We start from the raw sequence: 21,421 nt of genomic DNA, 5'->3' as shown, positions 1-21,421 counted from the left end.
TTCTCTGGGACCTGACAGATTCAGGAACCTTTGGGGCCTGGTGGAAGGAGGGGCCAGGCTGGGTCAAGGGCTGGGCGGGGCCGCGGCAGCCCCTGACGCCGCTCTTCCTCTCTCTGTCCTCGCAGGCGAGAGCTGCGCTGGCGACAAGAGCCCGCCGGGGCAGGCTTCGTCCAAGCGCGCGCGCACGGCCTACACGAGCGCCCAGCTGGTGGAGCTGGAAAAAGAGTTCCACTTCAACCGCTACCTGTGCCGGCCGCGCCGGGTGGAGATGGCCAATCTGCTGAACCTCACTGAGCGCCAGATCAAGATCTGGTTCCAGAATCGCCGCATGAAGTACAAAAAGGATCAGAAGGGCAAGGGCATGCTAACCTCATCGGGGGGCCAGTCTCCAAGTCGCAGTCCCGTGCCTCCTGGCGCCGGTGGCTATCTGAACTCTATGCATTCGTTGGTCAACAGCGTCCCGTACGAGCCCCAGTCGCCCCCGCCCTTCTCCAAGCCCCCCCAGGGTACCTACGGGCTGCCCCCCGCCTCCTACCCTGCATCCCTGCCCAGTTGTGCACCCCCACCACCCCCACAGAAGCGCTACACGGCTGCAGGGGCGGGCGCAGGGGGCACCCCCGACTATGACCCGCACGCTCATGGCCTGCAGGGCAATGGCAGCTATGGGACCCCACACATACAGGGAAGCCCCGTCTTCGTAGGGGGCAGCTATGTGGAGCCCATGAGCAACTCCGGGCCAGCCCTCTTTGGTCTAACTCACCTCCCCCACGCTGCCTCGGGCGCCATGGACTATGGGGGCGCCGGGCCGCTGGGTAGCGGCCACCACCACGTGCCGGGGCCTGGGGAGCCGCACCCCACCTACACGGACCTTACCGCCCACCATCCTTCTCAGGGAAGAATTCAGGAAGCACCCAAGCTCACCCACCTGTGATGGTGGGCTCGGGGCTACGCGCCAGGAGAGTCTCCCCCCACCCACCTTTTTTCTTTGGTTACTTTTTTTTTTTTTTTTAAGGTTCTTCCTGCCCTTTCCTTCCTTCCTTCCTTTTCTCTCTTCTCCGCCCCCGCACTCCGTTTCCCGGTTTCCCCCCTCGTTGGTAAGGCGTTTTTATAGTTTATGTGACGTAGCAATCTTGGTTGCTGGAATGGCTGTATCAGTAGCGATATTTATCTCTTCCTGCTCCTCGATAGGCCGCTGGCCCTGCACCCTTTACCTTCTCCACTCTTTGATCAGAAACAGGGTATATGAACAAATTTTCTAGTCGAGTTTTCAATGTGAATTTGTTCGTACATTATGGCTCCCGAGGGGAAGCGATTACTTTTTTAATTTTAATTTTTTTTAATTGCACTTCTTGTAAAGAATGAGAAAAAAAAAAAAAATCAAAGGCGCTTTGAAACAGGGGCTCCCTGTGCAAGGATGACTAAGTGTACGTCTTTCCGTGTGTGTATGCTGGTGAACAGTCAGATTTATTTATATTTTTTTGCAAGCATTGAATAATCTAAGTTTTAAATATTATTTATCCCCATCCGTTCGTATTTATATTAAAGAAATTCTGTACCCTGATGGTTCAGAGGGTTCTTGGGCCTTTTGTTCAATTGTGTATTGGCGTACTTAGAGGTTTTTTTTTATTTCAAAGGGAAATATAATCCCTTTAAACGGTAATGATGCAATAAAACCAGAGAAGGTCCAGCTTTTGAAAACAGTGATTTAGGTTTGTAACATCCGGCAAAACTGAAAAAGAAAAAAAAAATCTGTAAACGCGAAAAATACTAGATTTGTTTTGAGAATTCTACATTCCTTGCTGCTCACATTCTGAGAAACAAAAAGAAATAAAGTTTTTATTCTGAATAATACCCGTGTTAAGAAGGGGTTCTTTGGCCGAAGACGTGGGTCTGCGTGGAATTCAGGCCGAGGCGAGCCGGCAGAGCAGGCCGGGCTCAGCAGCCCTCCGGCTCCAGCATGGGGCCTGGCCAGGCTATTCGCCTGGAAGCTCGGCGAATTCTCAGGATGGCGGCTGGGGCTCCAGACGGCTGCGGCAGCCCTGGTAACGCCGTGCGGCCAGCCCGCTGGGCTGCCCGGTTCCCAGCTGCTGCGGAGGTAGGCCGAGGGCACAGGGGCTGCCGAGTGCTGTGCTCTGAAGAAACAAAGACAGCCCGGCCCAAGGCGCAGCGGGAGCGCACAGGTGCCCCGCCGCCGAGCCGGGGGATAACGCAGGGCGGTCTTCTGCTCCACGCTCTTGCTCCGGTCAAAGCGGACCAACTAACGCCTAAACCTCGGGATTAGCCAGCCGCGCAGAGGATGCCGAGCACTTTCCGGGAGCAATCAGACTCCTGGTCTCCTCTGGGATGCTTCGCAGTCTATTACAGAGTCAGAAGGAAGGAATGGTTCCTAAAATCTGCACGAGGAGCGAAACAGTTTGAAAGGGACTGAGGCTCACCCGGGTCTCCAGCAAACGGAGGACTGAGCTGGGGAGAGAAACGGAGGACTGAGCTGGGGAGAGTCACCTGAGTCAGTCCTTCCCTGGACTGCCTGAATCCCAGCATCAGCTTCCTACTGAATGTAGTATTTGGCATTCTCTGAATTTATTTCCTCTCCTTCCCTCCCAGCTTTCTTTTTATGGCCCCAGGGGGAGGGGGAGAGAGCAAGGAGATCGGTATCTTCGTAATAAAAATGCAATTTTATAAGTACTTTTTTGATTTGATGTTACAGGAGCTAAATATTACATTTCCACTCCTGGATTTAAGATAGGGCTGCTTACTGACTCGCTGGTAGAGGCAAAAGAAGGCACAGTAAAGGGAAATATTTTCATCTTCAGATTTAAGGATTCCTCGAGAAAGGAATCAAATTCAGAAAATGCAAACCTCAGACCTGCATCCCTATCATCACCCGCTTCAGAGCTAGAAGTGAGGAACCGCTTTCGTCTGGGGATCAGGAGCATCGGATGTGGGAAATAAATCCCTATTCTCCCTGGATTGTATCTTTCAGAGGCAGAAGTGGAAAATGTCGCCATTTTGTTTGCAATCCAAAATATCTATCATCATGGCCGTTATCTTCCCCCTGTGAAGCTCCCTCAGATTATTCTTAGAAGCAGACACTGGAGCCATTTCTGGGTACTGCTGGGTACCAACGAGCTGCTTTTAGACAAACTCCTCAGTTTAAGGAAAAGGCTCGGAGGATGCCAAGCCAGGCTGCTGCGGAGAGCTTAGTGTTTCTCTCACACCCAGAGGTGCTTTCCCCATATCTGTCCTAAGGCTGTTGAGATATATATATCATATATATATCTATCACATATATACATATATTAAATATTATGTATATCCTTTTTAAAGAGTTTGGGCTATGGGAGAAATAGATTTGCTCTCCGCACCTCAACATCTGTGCCAAAATATGGCGCACCTCAGAAATGCAGAGGCTGCAAAACTAGGCTTTGTGAGGACTAGAGCTTCCACCTTTTGGTCACACTGAGCAGATACAGGAGGCTTCTTTTAAGTAATCAGTTTAGAGACACGTGTAAAATTACCTGGAAAAATAAGGATCAGCTAGTAAAATTACCTGGAAAAATAAAGATCTTCAAGGATGAAGATCTTTCAGAGATATCACTATTTGAACCCATTTCTGAAATCTACTCTTTAGCTGAGGGAGGGATGGTTTGGAGGCTTCCTTCTTCCCCCAGGGCTAAGATTTTAAAATGAGATTCTAATGTGATTTCCCATATCTTACCAGTCAAGACATTCATTTTGGCTTTCAAAGAAAAAAGTATTGACTTCAGCCCCCCAGTTTCCTAGATATTAAAAAGAAATCCTTATTAAAATATCTCATGAGTTAAAGTAATAGACTTGGGGAAGATTTCAGCGTTGAGTGGTCAAAGAAAAGGGTTTTCTTCCAGATGGTATTTGAATTAAGGTGGCTGAGGCGGCAGAAAGCTCTCACCCACGCAGCCCCTGACAAAGCCTCAGAGATATGGGGGCAGCGCTGCTCCCTCTCTGCACCCCCCTTCCCTTAAGCCTGTAATATTTTCTGGTACAAACAAATGCCAAAAGCAGCCATCCCAGAGTCCGCAAAGCACCTTTCCTAAAAGGAGCCCTAATCCTTTTCACTGCCAAATATATTTTTTTAAAGACTAGTTTTCCTTATTTACTTGCATTTCCTGCTCTCCTCTTTGCTCGGTCACATTTTATCTTGGAAGGAGCTGGAAGCTGAAATGTGTTCTTAAGGGCTAGAAGCTGTCAAGGCTTTTGGTGAGCAAGATTGATCGTGCCCAGACTTCCTTCGGAGCTTTGTTTGGAATAAAAGCAAGAAAACTAAAAAACCTCACATTTTCCGAAATAGCATCTCCATCTGCAAGGCAATGCTCTGGGTTGGTCAATGATATAGGCCACTTATTTCTGATTTCCACCCCAAACCCTCTTTGATGCTGGCCTCAGAGATGGGGTCCTGACTTTGCTCCTTGGTTGTCCTTTCTTGTTTTCTACGTAGATTTTTCTCCCCCTCCAACCTCTCTCTCCCTGGCCATCAGAATGATTTATTTTCCTGCCATTGATGCCTGCCGGCCTGGGGGACTCTGATCACTTGGTCTATTTCAAAGGAAGCAAAAGCGAATCCCCATCCTTAGGGTTTGGGGGGGAAAAGAGGTACCTCCAGATCTACCTCTTAGCCTCCTTACCTCTTTCTGGCTTGGTGGATTTTTAAAAATTATTTTTTGGTACCTAAAGGTGTTATCTTTTGAACCCTCTAGCACCGTCCAAGATGCGCTCAGTCTCAAGTCTCCGAATTGGAAAAAAGAGAATGAAGGAGAACGAGAATCTTTATAATTCCTCCTTGGGTCGCCTCCTCTCCCCCGCAGTGCTGTTTCCCACAACAGAACCCGGAAGCAAACATCCCCGGTGCCCAAGGATCAGGAAGGTGTGGGAGGCAGTTCAGGCTGCCAGGGAGCACTCGCTGTATCTACACCAACCAGCCCCCAACCAGAGTGTCAAGGACAAGAAGAAGGGTAGAAAAAAAGAGAGAGGGAGGGAGAGAGAGGAACAAGCATCTTCTCTTTCCTTGCTGGTAAATTCCAACAGACTTTCTGGAAATCGGAAATACTCACCGCACCCGAGCCCTACGGGTATGAAACCCAGAATGCCAGGAGCCGCACGCGCCTGCTCGGGGCGGCATTTCTTTGGCTGGCCGCCGCCCTGGCTACGGGGATTTGGACACATGGACCTGGGGTTGTTGTCTCGCTTGGCACATGCATCTTTCTCCAGCCACTCCTGAGAAGTTGATGGCGCAGGAAGGTCGGGAAGCTTTGAGAGCCGCCTCCCGTTTTCCGCTTCCCGCCGGAGCCAGATGCAAAGCTGCCGTGGAATAGCCTGCTAACAATGGGCCGGGGGCACAGACTCTGGGCTGGACACTGGGAGGGGGGCGAGAGGCTGCGGGAAGAAGGGGAGGCGGACATAAGAGAGAGGGAGGGAGAAAGGGGGAGAAGAGGAAAAAGAGGGAAAGAGACAGGCAGGAAGCAAAACAGACCGAGAGAGATCAGTTTTGAGATCCAGGAACTGGTTTCAGGAAAAGTGAAGGAGGAAAAGGGAAAGAAAAGGAGGACCCCCTCCCAACCAAAATCTTTCTTTTCTTCTCTCTTTTCTGTCTTCTCTTTCTCCATCTCTCCATCTCTCTCTTCTTCCCTCTCTCTTTATTCTCCCTCTCGCATCTCCTCTCTCCCTCTGCTCCTTTCTCCTGCTTTAACAGAACTTATGTGGCTGGGATGCAGGGCCCTCGGGTGTCAAAACTTTGAAGATTAATGGATTACTTTGTTAATGACTGCAGGCGTCAGACTGAGGTGCTTAAATGATTTGTGAGGTGCGAGGCGTCTTCCCGACAGTCCCAAACAATGCGCGGAGTGTGCGGGGGAGGCAGAGGGCAGCCGCCGGCGGGACCGACAGCAGGGCTTACACTCGCGCACATTCACACACACACACTCCCAGGCGCACACACCAGATCCTTGCAGATCAGGAGGCGCTCAGGCACCCTCGCCCCCACGTACTCCGGGACATCCCCACCCACACCAACATATATGTATTTTTGCCCTGAAAAAAGTGTAAATAAAGCCTCGCTGGCCCCCAATGAGGCGTTCCTTCCCGACTTTTTTGGATCAATCAAACAGACAGTGGCTTCTTTTGATTAAAGCCCAAATTGTCATTGGGCAGAAGCAATCATGTGACAGCCAATTCGGTCCAATTTCAACCTTGTCTCCATGAATTCAATAGTTTAATAGTAGCGCGGTCCCCATACGGCTGTAATCAGTGAATTAGAAAAAAAACACCCTAGCAGCGATATTCTATGATAGATTTTTTTTTTCCTCTGCGCTCGCCTTTTTCCTGGGCCTTGCCCCCCCAAATCCCCTCCAAAAGAGGGAACTTTTTCTCTGAGGGGGCTCCAAGGAGAAGGCCATGAATTACGAATTTGAGCGAGAGATTGGTTTTATCAATAGCCAGCCGTCGCTCGCTGAGTGCCTGACATCTTTTCCCCCTGTCGCTGATACATTTCAAAGTTCATCAATCAAGACCTCGACGCTTTCACACTCGACACTGATTCCTCCTCCTTTTGAGCAGACCATTCCCAGCCTGAACCCCGGCAGTCACCCTCGCCACGGCGCTGGCGGCCGCCCCAAGCCGAGCCCCGCGGGCAGCCGCGGCAGCCCGGTGCCCGCCGGCGCCCTGCAGCCGCCCGAATACCCCTGGATGAAGGAGAAGAAGGCGGCCAAGAAAACCGCACTTCCGCCGGCCGCCGCCGCCGCCGCCGCAGCCACCGGCCCTGCTTGCCTCAGCCACAAAGGTCAGTCCAAAGACTTGGCCCCAGGTCTCCGGGACCCTCTTCCTTCCCCGGGCTGCCCCTAGAGTGGCTGTTGGGGGAGGGGAGAGTGGGCTGGGAGAGAAGGAGGAGAGGGAGAGATGCTTGGTTGCCTTGTCCCTGCCCCTGTGGGCTCAGGAGTGGGTTTGATGGAGAGGAAAGGGGATCCTGTGCTCTACAATGAGACATATATATTTTTAGGAAGTGGGGGGAAACTTTCCCGAACTTGTGTAATGTGGGATGATTTATTTGAGTTGGAACTGACCTCCTCCTGTCTAGTTGTCCTAGAGTTTGGCTTTTTGACAGTAATGAAGAGTGATAGATCGCTCTTGCTCAGCTAAGCAGCTGATGCATTAATTATAAATTGTGTTGTGACTAATATAAAGTTTGCTCCCGGATGAAGAGGTTGAGGGGAGTCACAGGCATGAATTCGATAGAGGTGGAGGAGACGGGGTCTCCCCAGGCTGGGCTCCCGGGAAAGGCAGCACAATAGCTCTACTGCATCCAGGGGCGGCCATTTTGTTGCAGTTGATCTTTTCTGCTATATTTATTCTCCAGTGGAATAACCCCGCTCGGACCCCTCCACCTCCAACTGTGCGTGTGTCTCTTGTTGGTTTCCCTTTCCGCAGAATCCCTGGAAATCGCCGATGGCAGCGGCGGGGGATCGCGGCGCCTGAGAACTGCTTACACCAACACACAGCTTCTAGAGCTGGAAAAAGAATTTCATTTCAACAAGTACCTTTGCAGACCCCGAAGGGTGGAGATTGCAGCGCTGCTGGATTTGACTGAGAGACAAGTGAAAGTGTGGTTTCAGAACCGGAGGATGAAGCACAAGAGGCAGACCCAGTGCAAGGAAAACCAAAATAGCGAAGGGAAATGTAAAAGCCTTGAGGACTCCGAGAAAGTAGAGGAGGACGAGGAAGAGAAGACGCTCTTTGAGCAAGCCCTTAGCGTCTCTGGGGCCCTTCTGGAGAGGGAAGGCTACACTTTTCAGCAAAATGCCCTCTCTCAGCAGCAGGCTCCCAATGGACACAATGGCGACTCCCAAAGTTTCCCAGTCTCGCCTTTAACCAGCAATGAGAAAAATCTGAAACATTTTCAGCACCAGTCACCCACTGTTCCTAACTGCTTGTCAACAATGGGCCAGAACTGTGGAGCTGGCCTAAACAATGACAGTCCTGAGGCCCTCGAGGTCCCCTCTTTGCAGGACTTTAACGTTTTCTCCACAGATTCCTGCCTGCAGCTTTCAGATACAGTTTCACCCAGTTTGCCAGGTTCCCTCGACAGTCCCGTAGATATTTCAGCTGACAGCTTTGACTTTTTTACAGACACACTCACCACAATCGACTTGCAGCATCTGAATTACTAAAAACATTAAAGCAAAACAAAGCATCACAAAACAAAAACCCCTTTGACCAGGTGGTTTTGCCTTCTTTTATTCTGGAGTTTATTTTTATTTTCTTCTTGACCTACCCCTTCCCTCCTTTAAATGTGGAGGATTTTCTGTTTAGTGATTCCCTGACCCAGTTCCAAACAGAGAAATCTTTTACAGATTATTTTGGAGTTTTAGTTGTTTTAAACCTAACTCAACCACCTTTTATGTGATTTCCTGAGAGCAATATGAGACCTGCAAGAAAGTGATCATCTAATTGTATCTTCACTTTCTTTTTATTTTTGTATTACATTAGGATGCATTGTCATGCATATTTTTTGTAGAATAAATTCTCCTTTGCTATAAATAGCTTTCTTATTTTTCTCCCCCTTTTCAAGGCTCATAACAGTTTCCTTTTCTTCTTTTAGTCTAACTTGGTAAATAAAATTCTAGTCACAATTTATCCTCTTTTTCAATTTTAATACATTTATTAAGGCGGCATGTTCAAAGTCTTCTATGGACAGCAACAAAACAGAAAGCCAAAAAATGACTAGGGCTTCTAATAAGTGTTTTTTTTTTGTTGTTGTTTGTTTGTTTTTGCTTTTTTGCTTCTTCTCCTCCTTCTTTTTAAAGGGAATAGATTTGATTTTCAGTGCACAGGTTCAAGCCATAGATTTAAATTGGTAATAGAGACAGAATTGGGCAGTCTAAGATTTGGGCCAAGCCCAAGCTCTTGAAAGTGGAGAAATAAAGTGCCTACAGAAACCTCCAACTCCAGGAATGAGTAACATGGAGTTTCTTTAATAAGCTACCAGTCTCCAGGTCAATAACTAAGTTATCAACAATTCATTTATTTATACACTTTTGTTTCAAACATCCACATTTCAACCCCCTCCCCCATAAATCTCTCCACATTTTCAGTGTGGTTGATTAATCTCCCAGCTCTTGATGGGTTCAGGCAAAACAGACCTAAAAGACAGAGAAAAACAAAAATAAAACAAAACAGTGATTACTATCTGGAAAATGCACCCCAGAAAATGTTCTTTCCAATCCTCTGGTTCAGTCACTCTAGGATTCTTTTTTTTTTTTTCAGGGTCAGAAAAATCAATATTTCATTCTTAAATCTGTTTACATTGCTAATAATGGATCATTAATGTTTCGAAGTCAGGTTAGCAAGTTGAGATTTAAAATGGTGTGTTTCTACACCCTAGGTTATAAATTAACCCGGGTTCTAGAGAGAGAGAAAAGCACTTTAAATGAAATATCAATAAAACGTGATCTAGGGTGTGTCACTGGGTTGCTGCTTTTATCCCCCTCCCTTGTTAGGTCTCTCCACGTTATTTTTCCCTTTCTGAGTTCTCTTCTGATGCCTACTTACTTACCGTAAGAAAACACAGCATGTAAGCAACATGTGTGTGGGACGGGTTGATTTAAGAACCTGGCTCTTAACAGCAAAGGCTTGGAAGTTCCAATGACAACGCGATGTTTCTTCATAGGTTTGCTCCCTACCTTCCCTCGCCCCTTCCTCCGCTAAATCCCAGCTGCTGCGGCGGAGTGTGGGGACTATGGCTGGTTTCCGGCCCCAAGCTCCTCGCGGAGCAGGGCGTCCCGGTCGCGGCCAGGGCTGCGCAGCTCCTGGATGCGATTCGTCCTACGCTCATAAATCAAACGCTTTCTATGAATGAAAATGTCGTCAAAGAGATCAATTGCAGGAACACATGCACAAATAAAAATCCTCTTACGTATTTGCCGGGGATCCCCGTCTGAAAGCATTAAGTTAGAAGGCGTTTAGTCATAATTCATTTTTATTGCTCTTTTAAAACAACAGCTTGGCTGAGCCGCGTATGCCATGAACAGTTCAGGGCCTCGGCGGCGTTTTGTCTCCTCCTCATTCCTTTCCTTTCTAGTATAAAAGCCCTGAAAGAGGCGTTTTGAGCCAAGAGAACCGCTTGTAGGCGATCATTTTAAGCGTAACCAAGCTCGCCTTTCACCCAGTCTCCCAAGGCGTTGAAAGAGTCTTGGGGCGCTGACCTACTTGCCTAGAGGGCCAAGGATCTCCTGCTGGGTGGAACAGCCCCCAGAATTTCTTGGGGGAGGGGTGTGGGGAAAGAACCGAGCTACAGAAGCCTAAGGGCTCGAGGCCAGGGGAGGCTGCCTTTGTCTGCTGTTCCCGGAGAGCGGCGCTCTGGGCTGCCAGCCGAGGCATAGCCAGCCCGGCTGCGAGCGCCCGGCCTGCGGGGAGCCGGGAACAGTAAGCGGAGGAGGGCGGGCGCGGGCCTGTGTGTCTGCCGGCCTGTGTGCGAGTGCAAGCTCGTGATCCCAAGAAAAACACTCCACCCAGGATACCCCCGAAAAGAGGCCAGGAGAGAAGAGAGGCTGAGGGAGAGCAGCGCCGAGGCAGCGAACTAGCAGAGGGAGAGTGGCTCCTGCCGGGGTCGGCTTTGTGGCAGGCGCCCTGCAGCCGAGGGGGTCCTGCAAACCCAGGCTGAGGAGGGCAACCAAGGTACAGGAATGAGGCAGCGGGGGAAAATGTACCGACTTGCTCAGGCTTGGAGGAAGGATTGCTCGCATAGCCAGCACCGACCTCCTCACATCCTGCCCACTGCCCCACAGGAGCTCTTTCTCTCCCTGCCGCTGGAAGCTGGCGCTCCCAAGGAAGCCACCTCCAGGAGGACCGCCTTGCCTTTCCCCTTCCCCAGAAGGAGGATTCCCAGGAGCCGAAACTGGGGCAGGGGTGGCTGCCCAACCCCAGGAAGTGGGTCTTTCCTGCTCCTGCTCCCTCTTAACCATGCTTGGAATGGATCAAAGTCACAGAGAAATACCATCCTGAAAGGAAATGTTTGGGGAGAATGTTTCATTGTTACTGAGGGAGTCCAGAGTCAGCATGGGTTTTCCCTCTTGAGGGGACAGGTTTGGGGGAGCTTCGGTACGTGGAGAACAGAATACAGAAGACCGAAAGGGTGACTAACATATTTGAAATGTGCCTGCCTTGAAAAAAACCTTCCTTGTTCTAACAGGGGAGGAAAGGCTGAAGGAGAGTGGAAACCCCAAACCCACATACTTTCCTCACTATAAATTTCATCTGATTCCAACATTGTACACATGGTTGGAGTAAAATTTATACAGCATTGGCTGCAAAGCTTCCTGGACGAGCTCTCGATTTCTCCTACCCAAGACTGCATCAATTATTGGTCTCCGTTTGGCTTTTTCCTCTCTACAAGCCCAGGGTTGAAGTGAAACCTCATAGTAAACAACAATTAACGACCTCAGCAGCGTCAGGGTAGAAGGAGGGTGATGGGGAACAGGACCCCTGGCCTGGGATGAGGGTCAGATTTTCACGTGTCTCTCTAAGGAAAGACTTGAAGGTTCTCATAAGCAACTACTCAGCCAGTTGGAAAGGGGAGGAGGTGTCGTTGGGGTAAAGTGTTCCGTCCACCATCAGCCATCTGTCCACCGCCCCTCCCACCTGCCAGTCCCCACACCCACTCTAGACGCGCAGCAGAATAAGGAAGGTTACAAAAGGAAGCTCTCTCTCTCTTCTGACATTCCCCTCTAGAAAAAGAGGAACGCAACGAAGGGAGTTCAGCTACTTTGTTGGAGCTGTGGACCGGCCCTGCGAGGCCCACGCGGGAGCGGAGGCTCCTGGGTCTCGGGCGCCGGCAGATGGCCTGCAGCGCACGGCCCGGCCCCCACGCTGGCCACGTCCGCCAGCGTCATCTCTCTCCCCCGCCTCCTACCCCTAAAAATCCGGCGGTCGAGTAGGTCCGCATCCCGGAGGGCTCCCGGTGCAAAACTGAGTGGGAAAGAAACGGCGGAGAGCGAGGAGAGAGGGAGGGTGGGGAAGAAGAGCCCGGCCCCCTCCCCCCCCGGCCTTTTCCGGCGAGCCCAGTTTCCAGGGCTCATCCGCACCCCCCCTTCCCCGGTCGAATTACAGAAACTCCTCATTGCCATGCTAATGAAGAGCGGGGGCTGTAGGGAGAGGGTTTCGGAGACTCTCCTGGAAGAAGGGAAGTTTCTTTTCTTGCCCTCGTCTCCTTCACGCCCACCCGAGTTCCTCCCAGCCAGCCCTCTGCGCTCTTCCCTCTCCATTCCGCGTTTGGAGAGCCGGTGGCCCAGCCTCGCCCTCTGCCACGGTTCTGTGCGCTCCTCACAGCCCCATGGTCTCCCAGCACAGCCTCAGAGCAGAGAAGGCGGCCTGGGAACCCGGGGCTCGGTGTCAGCCGGATTCCCCGCCTTCCGGTTGGGCGCGCTCCGGGCTGGGCCCGCGAACCTGCGGCCACCCGGCGAACTCCCGCCCACTGATTCCCGCCCCGAGAGAGCCGGGAGCCCTCTTCCCTTCTCACCTCTCGCCAGTTCATCTTTCAGTGCACAGTGGGGAGGGGGCGGGAGCGGGGGACGCCTCCCAGCCCCCACCTCCTGGAGGCCTGGTGGGGCGGGCAGTGGAGTCCGGCGCGCGCAGAAGGCAGCCTTTGCTCTTCTTCGCTCCAGCACTCCAAATCTGCCGTTGCAGTCGCCGCAGCAGCTGCCGCCGCCTGGGCTGCCTGGGGGGGCGACTGCGCGTCACCTAGACGGCGGAGCGCCGGGGATTTAAATGCCACTGAAACGGTGATCCATCACCGCGGAAGCCGGCAAACTTTTGCAGGAGGCTCAGCCATTGGCTGACACCGTCACGTGCCCCTCCCCTAGCGTCCTCCGCCCTCCCGCCCCCCCCCCCCCCTTGCGCACTGTACATTCATATCATTTTTCTTCTCAGGCCCCATGGAGGAAGTGAGAAAGTTGGCACGGTCACCCAGGGCTTCGCAGGACCAGGTCACTCAGTGACAGATGGACAATGCAAGAATGAACTCCTTCCTGGAATACCCCATCCTTAGCAGTGGCGACTCGGGGACCTGCTCAGCCCGAGCCTACCCCTCGGACCATGGGATTACAACTTTCCAGTCGTGCGCGGTCAGTACCAACAGCTGCGGCGGCGACGACCGCTTCCTAGTGGGCAGGGGGGTGCAGATCGGTTCGCCTCACCACCACCACCACCACCACCATCACCACCCCCAGCCGGCTACCTACCAGACTTCCGGGAACCTGGGGGTGTCCTACTCCCACTCGAGTTGTGGTCCAAGCTATGGCTCACAGAACTTCACTGCTCCTTACAGCCCCTACGCGTTAAATCAGGAAGCAGACGTAAGTGGTGGGTACCCCCAGTGCGCTCCCGCTGTTTACTCTGGAAATCTTTCATCTCCCATGGTCCAGCATCACCACCACCACCAGGGTTATGCCGGGGGCGCGGTGGGCTCGCCTCAGTACATTCACCACTCATATGGACAAGAGCACCAGAGCCTGGCCCTGGCTACGTATAATAACTCCTTGTCCCCTCTCCACGCCAGCCACCAAGAAGCCTGTCGTTCCCCTGCATCGGAGACATCTTCTCCAGCGCAGACTTTTGACTGGATGAAAGTCAAAAGAAACCCTCCCAAAACAGGTCAGTCCTGCTGGTTGGTGGATGCTCCTTGATTAATCTGGAAGGAGCTGGTATGCTTAATTTCCAAGGAAAATTAATAATTATCTTTTTTTTTTTAAAGGCTTTAAGACTAGTGTTGTAGTGCATGGAGAGGGTGCCCACAGGTGTTGGGGCAAAGAAGCCTCAGGGATTGGTGTGTTTTCAAGGATTTTATACATTTGGGAAGTAGGAAGTGTGTGGGGGTGGTTATTGTGACGGTAGTGTTCTGTTAATATCTTAAGGCTCCATTAATCACCGATCTGACCACGCTAATGGTTGACTTCAGGTTAACACTTTACACCTCATCACTCACCCTCCACAGCCCGATTTGTGTTGAGTTCTTGATCTTTTCTTTACCTGAGTGTTGCCATGAAGCGTGTAGGTAATCTCAAGTCAGTTTACAAATTTTTACTTTTCCATCTCATGGCTTCCCACTTTGCCCCAGGGAAAGTTGGAGAGTATGGCTACCTGGGTCAACCCAACGCGGTGCGCACCAACTTCACTACCAAGCAGCTCACGGAGCTGGAGAAGGAGTTCCACTTCAACAAGTACCTGACGCGCGCCCGCAGGGTGGAGATCGCTGCATCCCTGCAGCTTAACGAGACCCAAGTGAAGATCTGGTTCCAGAACCGCCGAATGAAGCAAAAGAAACGTGAGAAGGAGGGTCTCTTGCCCATCTCTCCAGCCACCCCGCCAGGAAACGACGAGAAGGCCGAGGAATCCTCAGAGAAATCCAGCTCTTCGCCCTGCGTTCCTTCCCCAGGGTCTTCTACCTCAGACACTCTGACCACCTCCCACTGAGGCGGCTCCAGTCCCAGACCACAGCCCAGGCATCTCCTTGGGCTGGGACTTCTTACCCCAAGCACATGCTTAGCTTATCTTTCTTTCCATTTACAGTCTCTTCCTTTCTGATCCTATCTGGGGAACTCCTGGCCAGGATAATATGTTTGCAGATAATTCTGGACCAGAGACCTGGTGCCTGGTTAACACCTTAATCCAGATTGGGTGCCAGCATACATTTTCTGGTGGGCCTTAACATCCCTCCTGCTTTTAGGAGAATTCACAGAACCTACTGTTCCTTTCAGATGACTTTTTGGAAAATAGTTCCCTTTGTCAACAGAAACATGCCAGAAGGAATCTTCTCATCTTTTATCTAACTATATGTACAGCGCTCTCCTCCCTTGTCCTTGAAAGTAGGATATAGTGAAAGGAGAGTCCAGGAGCTCACGAAGAAGAGATACACTATGTGTTTACACAATTAATTCATCCCTTAATTTAAGTCATTTTCATGTGTGTGAGTTTGCTGGTTGTAAATACTTTGTCCTAAGAGATTTATCTTTATACAGATTTTCTAGAAATGTTTAGGTTACTAAAACAGGGTGGGCAAACTCTCAAAACTGGTACAATTTTATAAGTGAAAGAACAAATTCCCTCATTTAAACCCAATCAGATGCCTCAGAGGGTAGCCTCAATTTGTTCTTACATTTAAGAAGCCCTGCAGAGCACAAAGTTCAGAAATCCAGCTTCCTGTGCTAAGTCTTTCCCAATCCCCACTCCTTTCTTCTTGGGCCACCCTCTGTTTAAAATTTGTGCTGGGTTATTCAGAACCTAAAAGTATTATTCAAACCAACTTCTTCCTTCTAGTTATCTTAGTTGGATATAATGTATTTTCAGGTCAATTGTTAATGTGATGGATGGCACAATGAATGTATATTTTGTGTGATTCGTGAATAGTCTTTTGCATGTCGCACAATGTTTGATGTCCCCGAAGTACCACACTGAGTTCTATCAGTTATCCTTTGTGAGCCTATGATATTCCCCATTTCCTGTACAATCATGAATAGCTCTGAGATCCTGGAGAGATATGATCCAGAGCAGAGTTTACGGGTCTTAGGATGTCTGTAATAAATAAATATACTCAAGTTTCAGGTATGCTTAAGCATCCATGTATTTGGCTGGGCTACAATTTGTTAATTCCTACGAAGTTGGCATATTTCATGAGGGGAAAGGGAGAAGGGTGGTAAATATTTTCAAAGAGATGGGCCTTTTCTTGAATAAAAGTTAGTAACAGCTCCTTTATTATAATCAAAGCTCATAATGGAAAAAAAAAGACTGATGAAGAAATTTATGAAGCAGATTTATTTTTGAAACAAACATGGACACTTCCTGGGTCAAGTGCTAACCTTTTCACCTCCAACTGGATGTTGACATATATATACACAGAACTCCCTTCAAAAGCCAGAACTGTCTTCAGTCAGTCTTTCCTCACATCAGTGAACCAAGAGCTAAGAGATTCACATTTAATTAGCTCCAGTATAAAGTTGTTGTGAGGATGGGGCCCTCATTCCACTCCTCTTCCTTCTTTTTGGATTGTCACGCAGAGTTCTGATATATTCCACCCTTCAAATGGAGTGTTTTTAGTAAACCCTTGCATTCCTTCCCCCATTCTTCCTGTCAACATCCATCCCTTCCTGTGGCTCTTCCCTCCTTCTTCCCCATCTCTGGGTTGCATATCTCATTCCCTTCAGACTCAGCTTTGATTTCATAGCCACCATGGCTGTAATGGATCCATAGTTCTAATTCCGTGCCACATAACCCAGCAAAAAAAAAGTCATTTTCTTCTCTGGGCTCAACAGGTACTTCCCAGGTGGAAGCTACCCTGAAGCCTTTCAATATCCAAGTTGTTTCTGACCAAGGTACATATCTGCTCTCAAAAGAGGAAACCAGCAAATTATAGAGTTCAAAGTGGCTCTCCTCCCAGGCCTCTTTATTGCTTTCCTTTACTTTCACACATTTTTGGAGGCATTTTATTTAGACCAACAGTAGAGCAGAGAATTTACGACATTGAAAACAAATACAGACATATGACTTCCTTCCTCCCCAAAGGGTGTTTTACAAAGGATGGGCTGGAGGAGAAAAATCCTACAAAAACTTGGAATTTGCAGGCCGTCTAGAGCCCTCGTGAGAATTCCTGCACTTCCCTGTCAAAGAAGAGAAGGCTGAACTTTGCGGTGCAGTTGCTGCGGCCATATCAAGGGCACCGGGTGCCCTCCCCTCAGCAGCTGGGTTCGGAGGTTGCCTGTAAAAGACTCAAGTGGATGGAGAAGAACTTCAAAGACGGTCAACCCTTTCTTTCATTTCCTGCCTGGCCTTATACTGTATCTTTTGTTTATTAGTGTAAGGCCACACAGCAAAACAGATGGCTGGCTTCCAAATACTTTAATGTGTTAAAGTGTCATTAGCATGCCATTGACTTCATTTCAATATCTAAAAGCAGGGCCTGATCCGCTGGAATCCGGGAGATTCCAGTCTTTAAGGTGCTGGTTTTAATGTAACAGAGAGAGAGAACAATAAATTATGGCTAACCATCTCTAGCTTTCTCTAGGTCATGGAATAAATCAGTTAACAAGCAATGCATTTAGGAAACATTAATACACCTTTCAACAAGGAAAACATTTGTATCTTTTTAGCCGTCCCAATCGATTAAATCAAAGGCGCTTAACACATCCTATTTCAAGGTCTCTCTCTTTCTGCTTTGGTCTCTAAGGAGCACAGTTAGCTACGTGAAAAATGACAGCAATGGTAACTGAAATAACATAGATCGGGAAAACTGAAAATAACGTTTTATTGATACATTTAAAAAGGAGACAAGGGTCTCAATTAGACACCTGAGATAATTGTGATATAAAATTCTAGTTTTCTAATGTTTTTTTCCTTACTTCCTCTATGTTTATCCAAAGTACTCCCCAAATACAGTGTTCCCAAACTAGGCTGAGTTAAGGTCTTGCTTTGGCTCTGAAGTCTGCTCTGGGTTTCACCTTTTAAAGTTTACTTTTGGAGGCTATTCAAATGCGGTGGTGTTTTCCTTTGGGACAATCAGATTCAAACCGATCAATATTTACTCAGTCTGAAAGGGTTGTTGAAAAGGCTGCTAACAACAAACTGCTTAGCTGCTCACCCCTGTTTAATCTCAGGTTCACTGAAAGTTCAAGAAGAGATGAATGCAGTGATGGGTCACTTTAGAATGAGTCCCAGCAGTTTATCTGAGCTCTCAGCTAAAGGCAACAATTATAGTTTCATCCCTCTTTGGGAAAGGGGCAACTTGCCTATTATTCTTTTGCTAAACAATGTTTACCAGAAACTTAAAACACTTTCCTCTCCCCTCCTGGTTCTTTTCTTTTCTTCTTTTTTTTTCTTTTTTCTTTTTTTTGGAAGCTTCCAGCTGCCCTTCTCCTGCCTCCTCCTCTAGTTTTCTGCTAATCCATTCGGTTTGACTTTAAATAAATTACATCAAACATTTTAAAAATGTTAAATTAGTCTCACAGAAGATATCTGATTTATTTCAGATGGCACGATCTATGAAATGAAGCTCTTTGGGCCATTAGAGTTTATCTTTGTGAAAGTACAGGGCAAGATTGAATTGAAATCCATTTGTGTTTGAGTAATATTGACAATCAGAGCCCCAATATCCATCTGAGATGGCTGTTGAGTGGGAAAGACGGGAGGGAGAATTGGCTTGCGCAGAAGCAAATACCTCAGGTGGAAAGTCAACTTTTAAATTTTACGCTTTCTTAATGCATGAAGTATTGAGATATGAAAAAGGAAGACACAAGGAAGCCAGTGGGGAATGGTGAGTAGAAGATGCTAGACACTGAAGCTAATTGCTACAGCTCTTCAGAGGTCAAAGTTCATATAATCACTGCATAAATGCATACTAAATAGGGATTTATTAAGCTTTCCTGATGGCTGAGCACGTCTGTAAAAAATGGTCACTGCTGTTTGTTTCCTCCTTAAGAATAATCATTCTTAAAGTAGAAGCTCTAGGCGTTTCAGGCTTTAATTTGTTTTGAGAGGCAACTCCTCTGCTTAAAAATTTTGAAATTAGTGCATGAACAACATCTTTCTTTACATTGGATGGGGCTGTAAAAGAAACGCTGTAGCTTTTTCAGTACATACAAGAACACACGTTAGCATGCCACTATTGGATAAGCTAGTCACTGGTCAATTTTGGTGACCCTCTGCCTTAGATAAGTCCCCTTTGTGCCTGCATTTCTGAGAACACACAAAAATTCTGCCTTAGGACTCCTTGTGCCTAAATGATCAGAATTGAATGGGACCCACATCCCTAATCTCTCACCCTATGGATCAGAAAAAGGCACCCAGAGGTGGATTGGTTTGACTGAGAGCAGTCAGTATTCATACTCTCACTTCCTAAATAAAAGACAGGGCACCTTAGAACCTGAGTCCAGTGCACTTTTAAATTCTAAAATCCTTATTCGATTTTGTCCCTCCCTGACTTATTCCATGCAATTTGTTTCAGGCTAGATATGATTTATTTTTTCCATTTCTGTTTTACTGGCCACCCACTCAGTCAAGTCCTTGACTTTGAGGCCACTAGGAACACTGAATCTTTGAAACAACCTGAGTTGAATGCTTCTGCCATCTTGTTTTAATAATAAAATGTGCTACTTACCTTTAAAGACATATGTTTTTAAAATATAAAAATAACAATCTTAGAGGGCAAGTAAAATTCAACACACACACATATATTTCTGTTTTGTTTTTAAACTTAGATGGGAAAGAATAAATGAAAGAGGAGTTGCCTACACACAAATTCGACCTCCGTTAAATTGTCAAGAAGTATCATCTAGAAAGGGCTTCAAGATACAAGGGACATTCCAGGAGGGGTTCTAACTCTGAACCTTTTAAAAATGTGTTTGCTTTTTCTGGCTAGTTTGTGGCGCAGCATACCTTCTAAATTGTTCTGACTCATATATCTTAATATTTTCCAAGACTCACTCATGTACCTAACACACACACACACACACACACACACACACCCGCAAGCCCAAACTATTAACATAAAGTCTCTTTGCAATACAACTTTCCACATTCTCCTTCATCTCATCCCCGTGGGGTCCTACTGATCTCAGCAGAACCTGATGCCCAAAGGGACATCAATGCTTGTCAGTGTTTGAAGGAGCGAGCTGGAATCCTCAGTGTTTTAGTGCCTTATTTTTAATAATACCAGCTATCAAATACAGCTAGCTGACCTTCGATAGCAGAACTACAAACAAAATATCAATTAAACAGGTATGTTCAATAGGCGCTAGCCTCTAAACACCTTTGCTTTTTTTTTCCTTAGGCAACTCTAAACACTCATCATGTCATGCAAAACACGCTTAAATGACTGCATTTTGAGTTTACTGGAAATAAATGAAAAGACCAACGTCGCTTTTTGCAACATGTTCAAACACAACTAAAACACGTGTTTCCATTTTTTAATCAGCTCATTACATTTTACTCTTGTATTAAAAACGTGTTGGTAAAACGTCTAGTCACAAGGCTAATCTATTGAAATCAGTTTTGCATTTTCATTTAGGCTTGCGTGGTTAATTGGTTGGGAAAAAATACACAAATGCTTGCAACAGAAAATAAAAGAAAAATTATTGAGCGACTTTTCTTTTCAAACTGGGACACTTTTCAGCCGCGTTGGACATTTTTACGATTTACGACCCACTTCGTTTTAAGTCGCCACAGAACCATGACAAGAAGGCAGAAAGCCACAATTTAAAATGGTACCCCCAACCCCCGAAATATCAGCAACACAGTTCTGGCAAAGTATGCACGGGAATTTTCCCATTCTGAGGAACAAATGGGGTCTTTCCTTTAGGGTGCGCAGGGGTCAGCTGTCCAAGGCTTGGGAAGAGGTCGGCTCGGGCGATCGAGTCGCTCGGGCAGCGGCGGCCGCGGGAACTCCGGCTCTGCCGGGGCCGCGAGGAGCGGGCAGGGGGTACCAGCGCCTGCCCCCGGTCGGCTGGGCAAGGGCAACTGCTAAAGGAGATGCCGCAGGACCTTCGCGGCCCTGCGAGGTTGCAGGGGAGCCCAGAGGCCGAGGTCAGGACGGCTTTCATTCCTTGGCTTCCCAGCCTTCACCCTCTGAGTTCTTGACCCAACGCCGCCGCTCCGTTTCTCCTGTTTCCTGGGCCCCAGGCAGAGCAAGAAGGGAGCAGCATCCGGGCCCTTCTCCGGCCTGCAGGCGTCGCGCCTCTGGATGGACCGGGGCCGGTCTGGGGCGGGAAAGGAGCAGCATCCGGGCTCTTCCCTGGTTCGCGCTGAGGGCCCAGCTTGGGGCCTGTGCGTTTCCTGGCCGGCGCCGGTAGGTGGTTTCGGAGGGAAAGGAAAGTGACTCCGGGCACGTCCCCGAGGCTGCGAAGAGCCCCGCTTTGTCTCTGGGGACAAGGAGGCCTCGCGTTTCTTTCTGTCAGCGTCGCCCGGCTTCGAGCGCTCCTGAGGCGCGGTCTGAGCTGCCTCGGGCCGCCACCTGACTCTCCCGGCGAGGGCCTCGGGACTCAACACTTCCTCAGAGGAGGAAACCCAGGTCAGAGGCCTCATCCATCGTCTGTCTCTCCAAGATTTGAAAGGGGAAAGGAGATTTGATTCCCTGTCCGCCCCTTGCCCCAGATGTCTTCAGAATGTGTTTAATTGAGTAACATATTCATTCTTCTCCTAGTTCAATTGAGTTGTTTTAAACAGTAGCGGTGCGGGTTTCTGAACATTGGATGTTCAGGGACGCATCCTTGCCTTGCTTCTGCTCCTCCAGTTGCTGAGTCAAATGCCTTAACGCCTTGCCTCGTCTCACTTCTTTCTAGAAAGTTTCCAAGTACTGCTTTCCAGTTTTTCTGCTTTCCCCTCCTAACAACAGCACTTTTTGTTTTTGTTTTTGTTT

At 48.6% G+C, this 21,421-nt stretch overlaps 3 protein-coding genes across 7 annotated transcripts in view; all 3 read left to right on the top strand.

Annotated features, from left to right (window-relative positions):
* The window catches only part of HOXA3 (homeobox A3), a 46,317-nt gene extending 43,635 nt beyond the window's left edge, over positions 1-2,682 (top strand). For all 4 annotated transcript variants that reach the window (XM_033194231.1, XM_033194232.1, XM_033194233.1 and 1 more), the window contains one exon: positions 126-2,682. In XM_033194231.1, the coding sequence (XP_033050122.1) occupies positions 126-931 (806 nt within the window). In that variant the 3' untranslated portion in view covers positions 932-2,682. The remainder of the gene's footprint in view (positions 1-125) is intronic.
* Positions 2,683-5,718: 3,036 nt separating this feature from the next.
* HOXA2 (homeobox A2) lies at positions 5,719-15,618 on the top strand. The gene is made up of 4 exons (XM_033194236.1): positions 5,719-6,811; positions 7,456-13,376; positions 13,580-13,674; positions 14,138-15,618. The coding sequence occupies exons 1-2, from the start codon at positions 6,427-6,429 to the stop codon at positions 8,193-8,195; spliced, it is 1,125 nt and encodes a 374-aa protein (XP_033050127.1). The 5' UTR covers positions 5,719-6,426; the 3' UTR covers positions 8,196-13,376; positions 13,580-13,674; positions 14,138-15,618.
* Positions 12,933-15,618, top strand: HOXA1 (homeobox A1). 2 transcript variants are annotated; one of them, XM_033194238.1, is made up of 3 exons: positions 12,935-13,376; positions 13,580-13,674; positions 14,138-15,618. In XM_033194238.1, exons 1-2 carry the CDS (start codon positions 13,023-13,025, stop codon positions 13,637-13,639), a joined length of 414 nt encoding a protein of 137 aa, XP_033050129.1. In that variant the 5' UTR covers positions 12,935-13,022; the 3' UTR covers positions 13,640-13,674; positions 14,138-15,618. The 2 variants fall into 2 exon arrangements, with proteins under 2 accessions (XP_033050128.1, XP_033050129.1); XM_033194237.1 differs by having other exon boundaries at positions 12,933-13,674.
* Positions 15,619-21,421: the final 5,803 nt, after the last annotated feature.

The sequence above is a fragment of the Trachypithecus francoisi genome, unplaced genomic scaffold (genome assembly GCF_009764315.1).
Source record: "Trachypithecus francoisi isolate TF-2019V2 unplaced genomic scaffold, Tfra_2.0 Lachesis_group4, whole genome shotgun sequence".
Taxonomy (NCBI): Eukaryota; Metazoa; Chordata; class Mammalia; order Primates; family Cercopithecidae; genus Trachypithecus; species Trachypithecus francoisi.
Note: the sequence above shows the minus strand (reverse complement) of the source record. Positions and strands in the feature narration are given on the sequence as shown.

Bases quoted from the DNA above. Each gene is read 5' to 3' on its own strand.
- HOXA2 (XM_033194236.1), top strand. From the start codon at position 6,427: ATGAATTACGAATTTGAGCGAGAGATTGGTTTTATCAATAGCCAGCCG. The intron at 6,812-7,455 runs GTCAGTCCAAAG...CCCTTTCCGCAG, and splicing joins TGCTTGCCTCAGCCACAAAG to AATCCCTGGAAATCGCCGAT.
- HOXA1 (XM_033194237.1), top strand. From the start codon at position 13,023: ATGGACAATGCAAGAATGAACTCCTTCCTGGAATACCCCATCCTTAGC. The intron at 13,675-14,137 runs GTCAGTCCTGCT...ACTTTGCCCCAG, and splicing joins AAGAAACCCTCCCAAAACAG to GGAAAGTTGGAGAGTATGGC.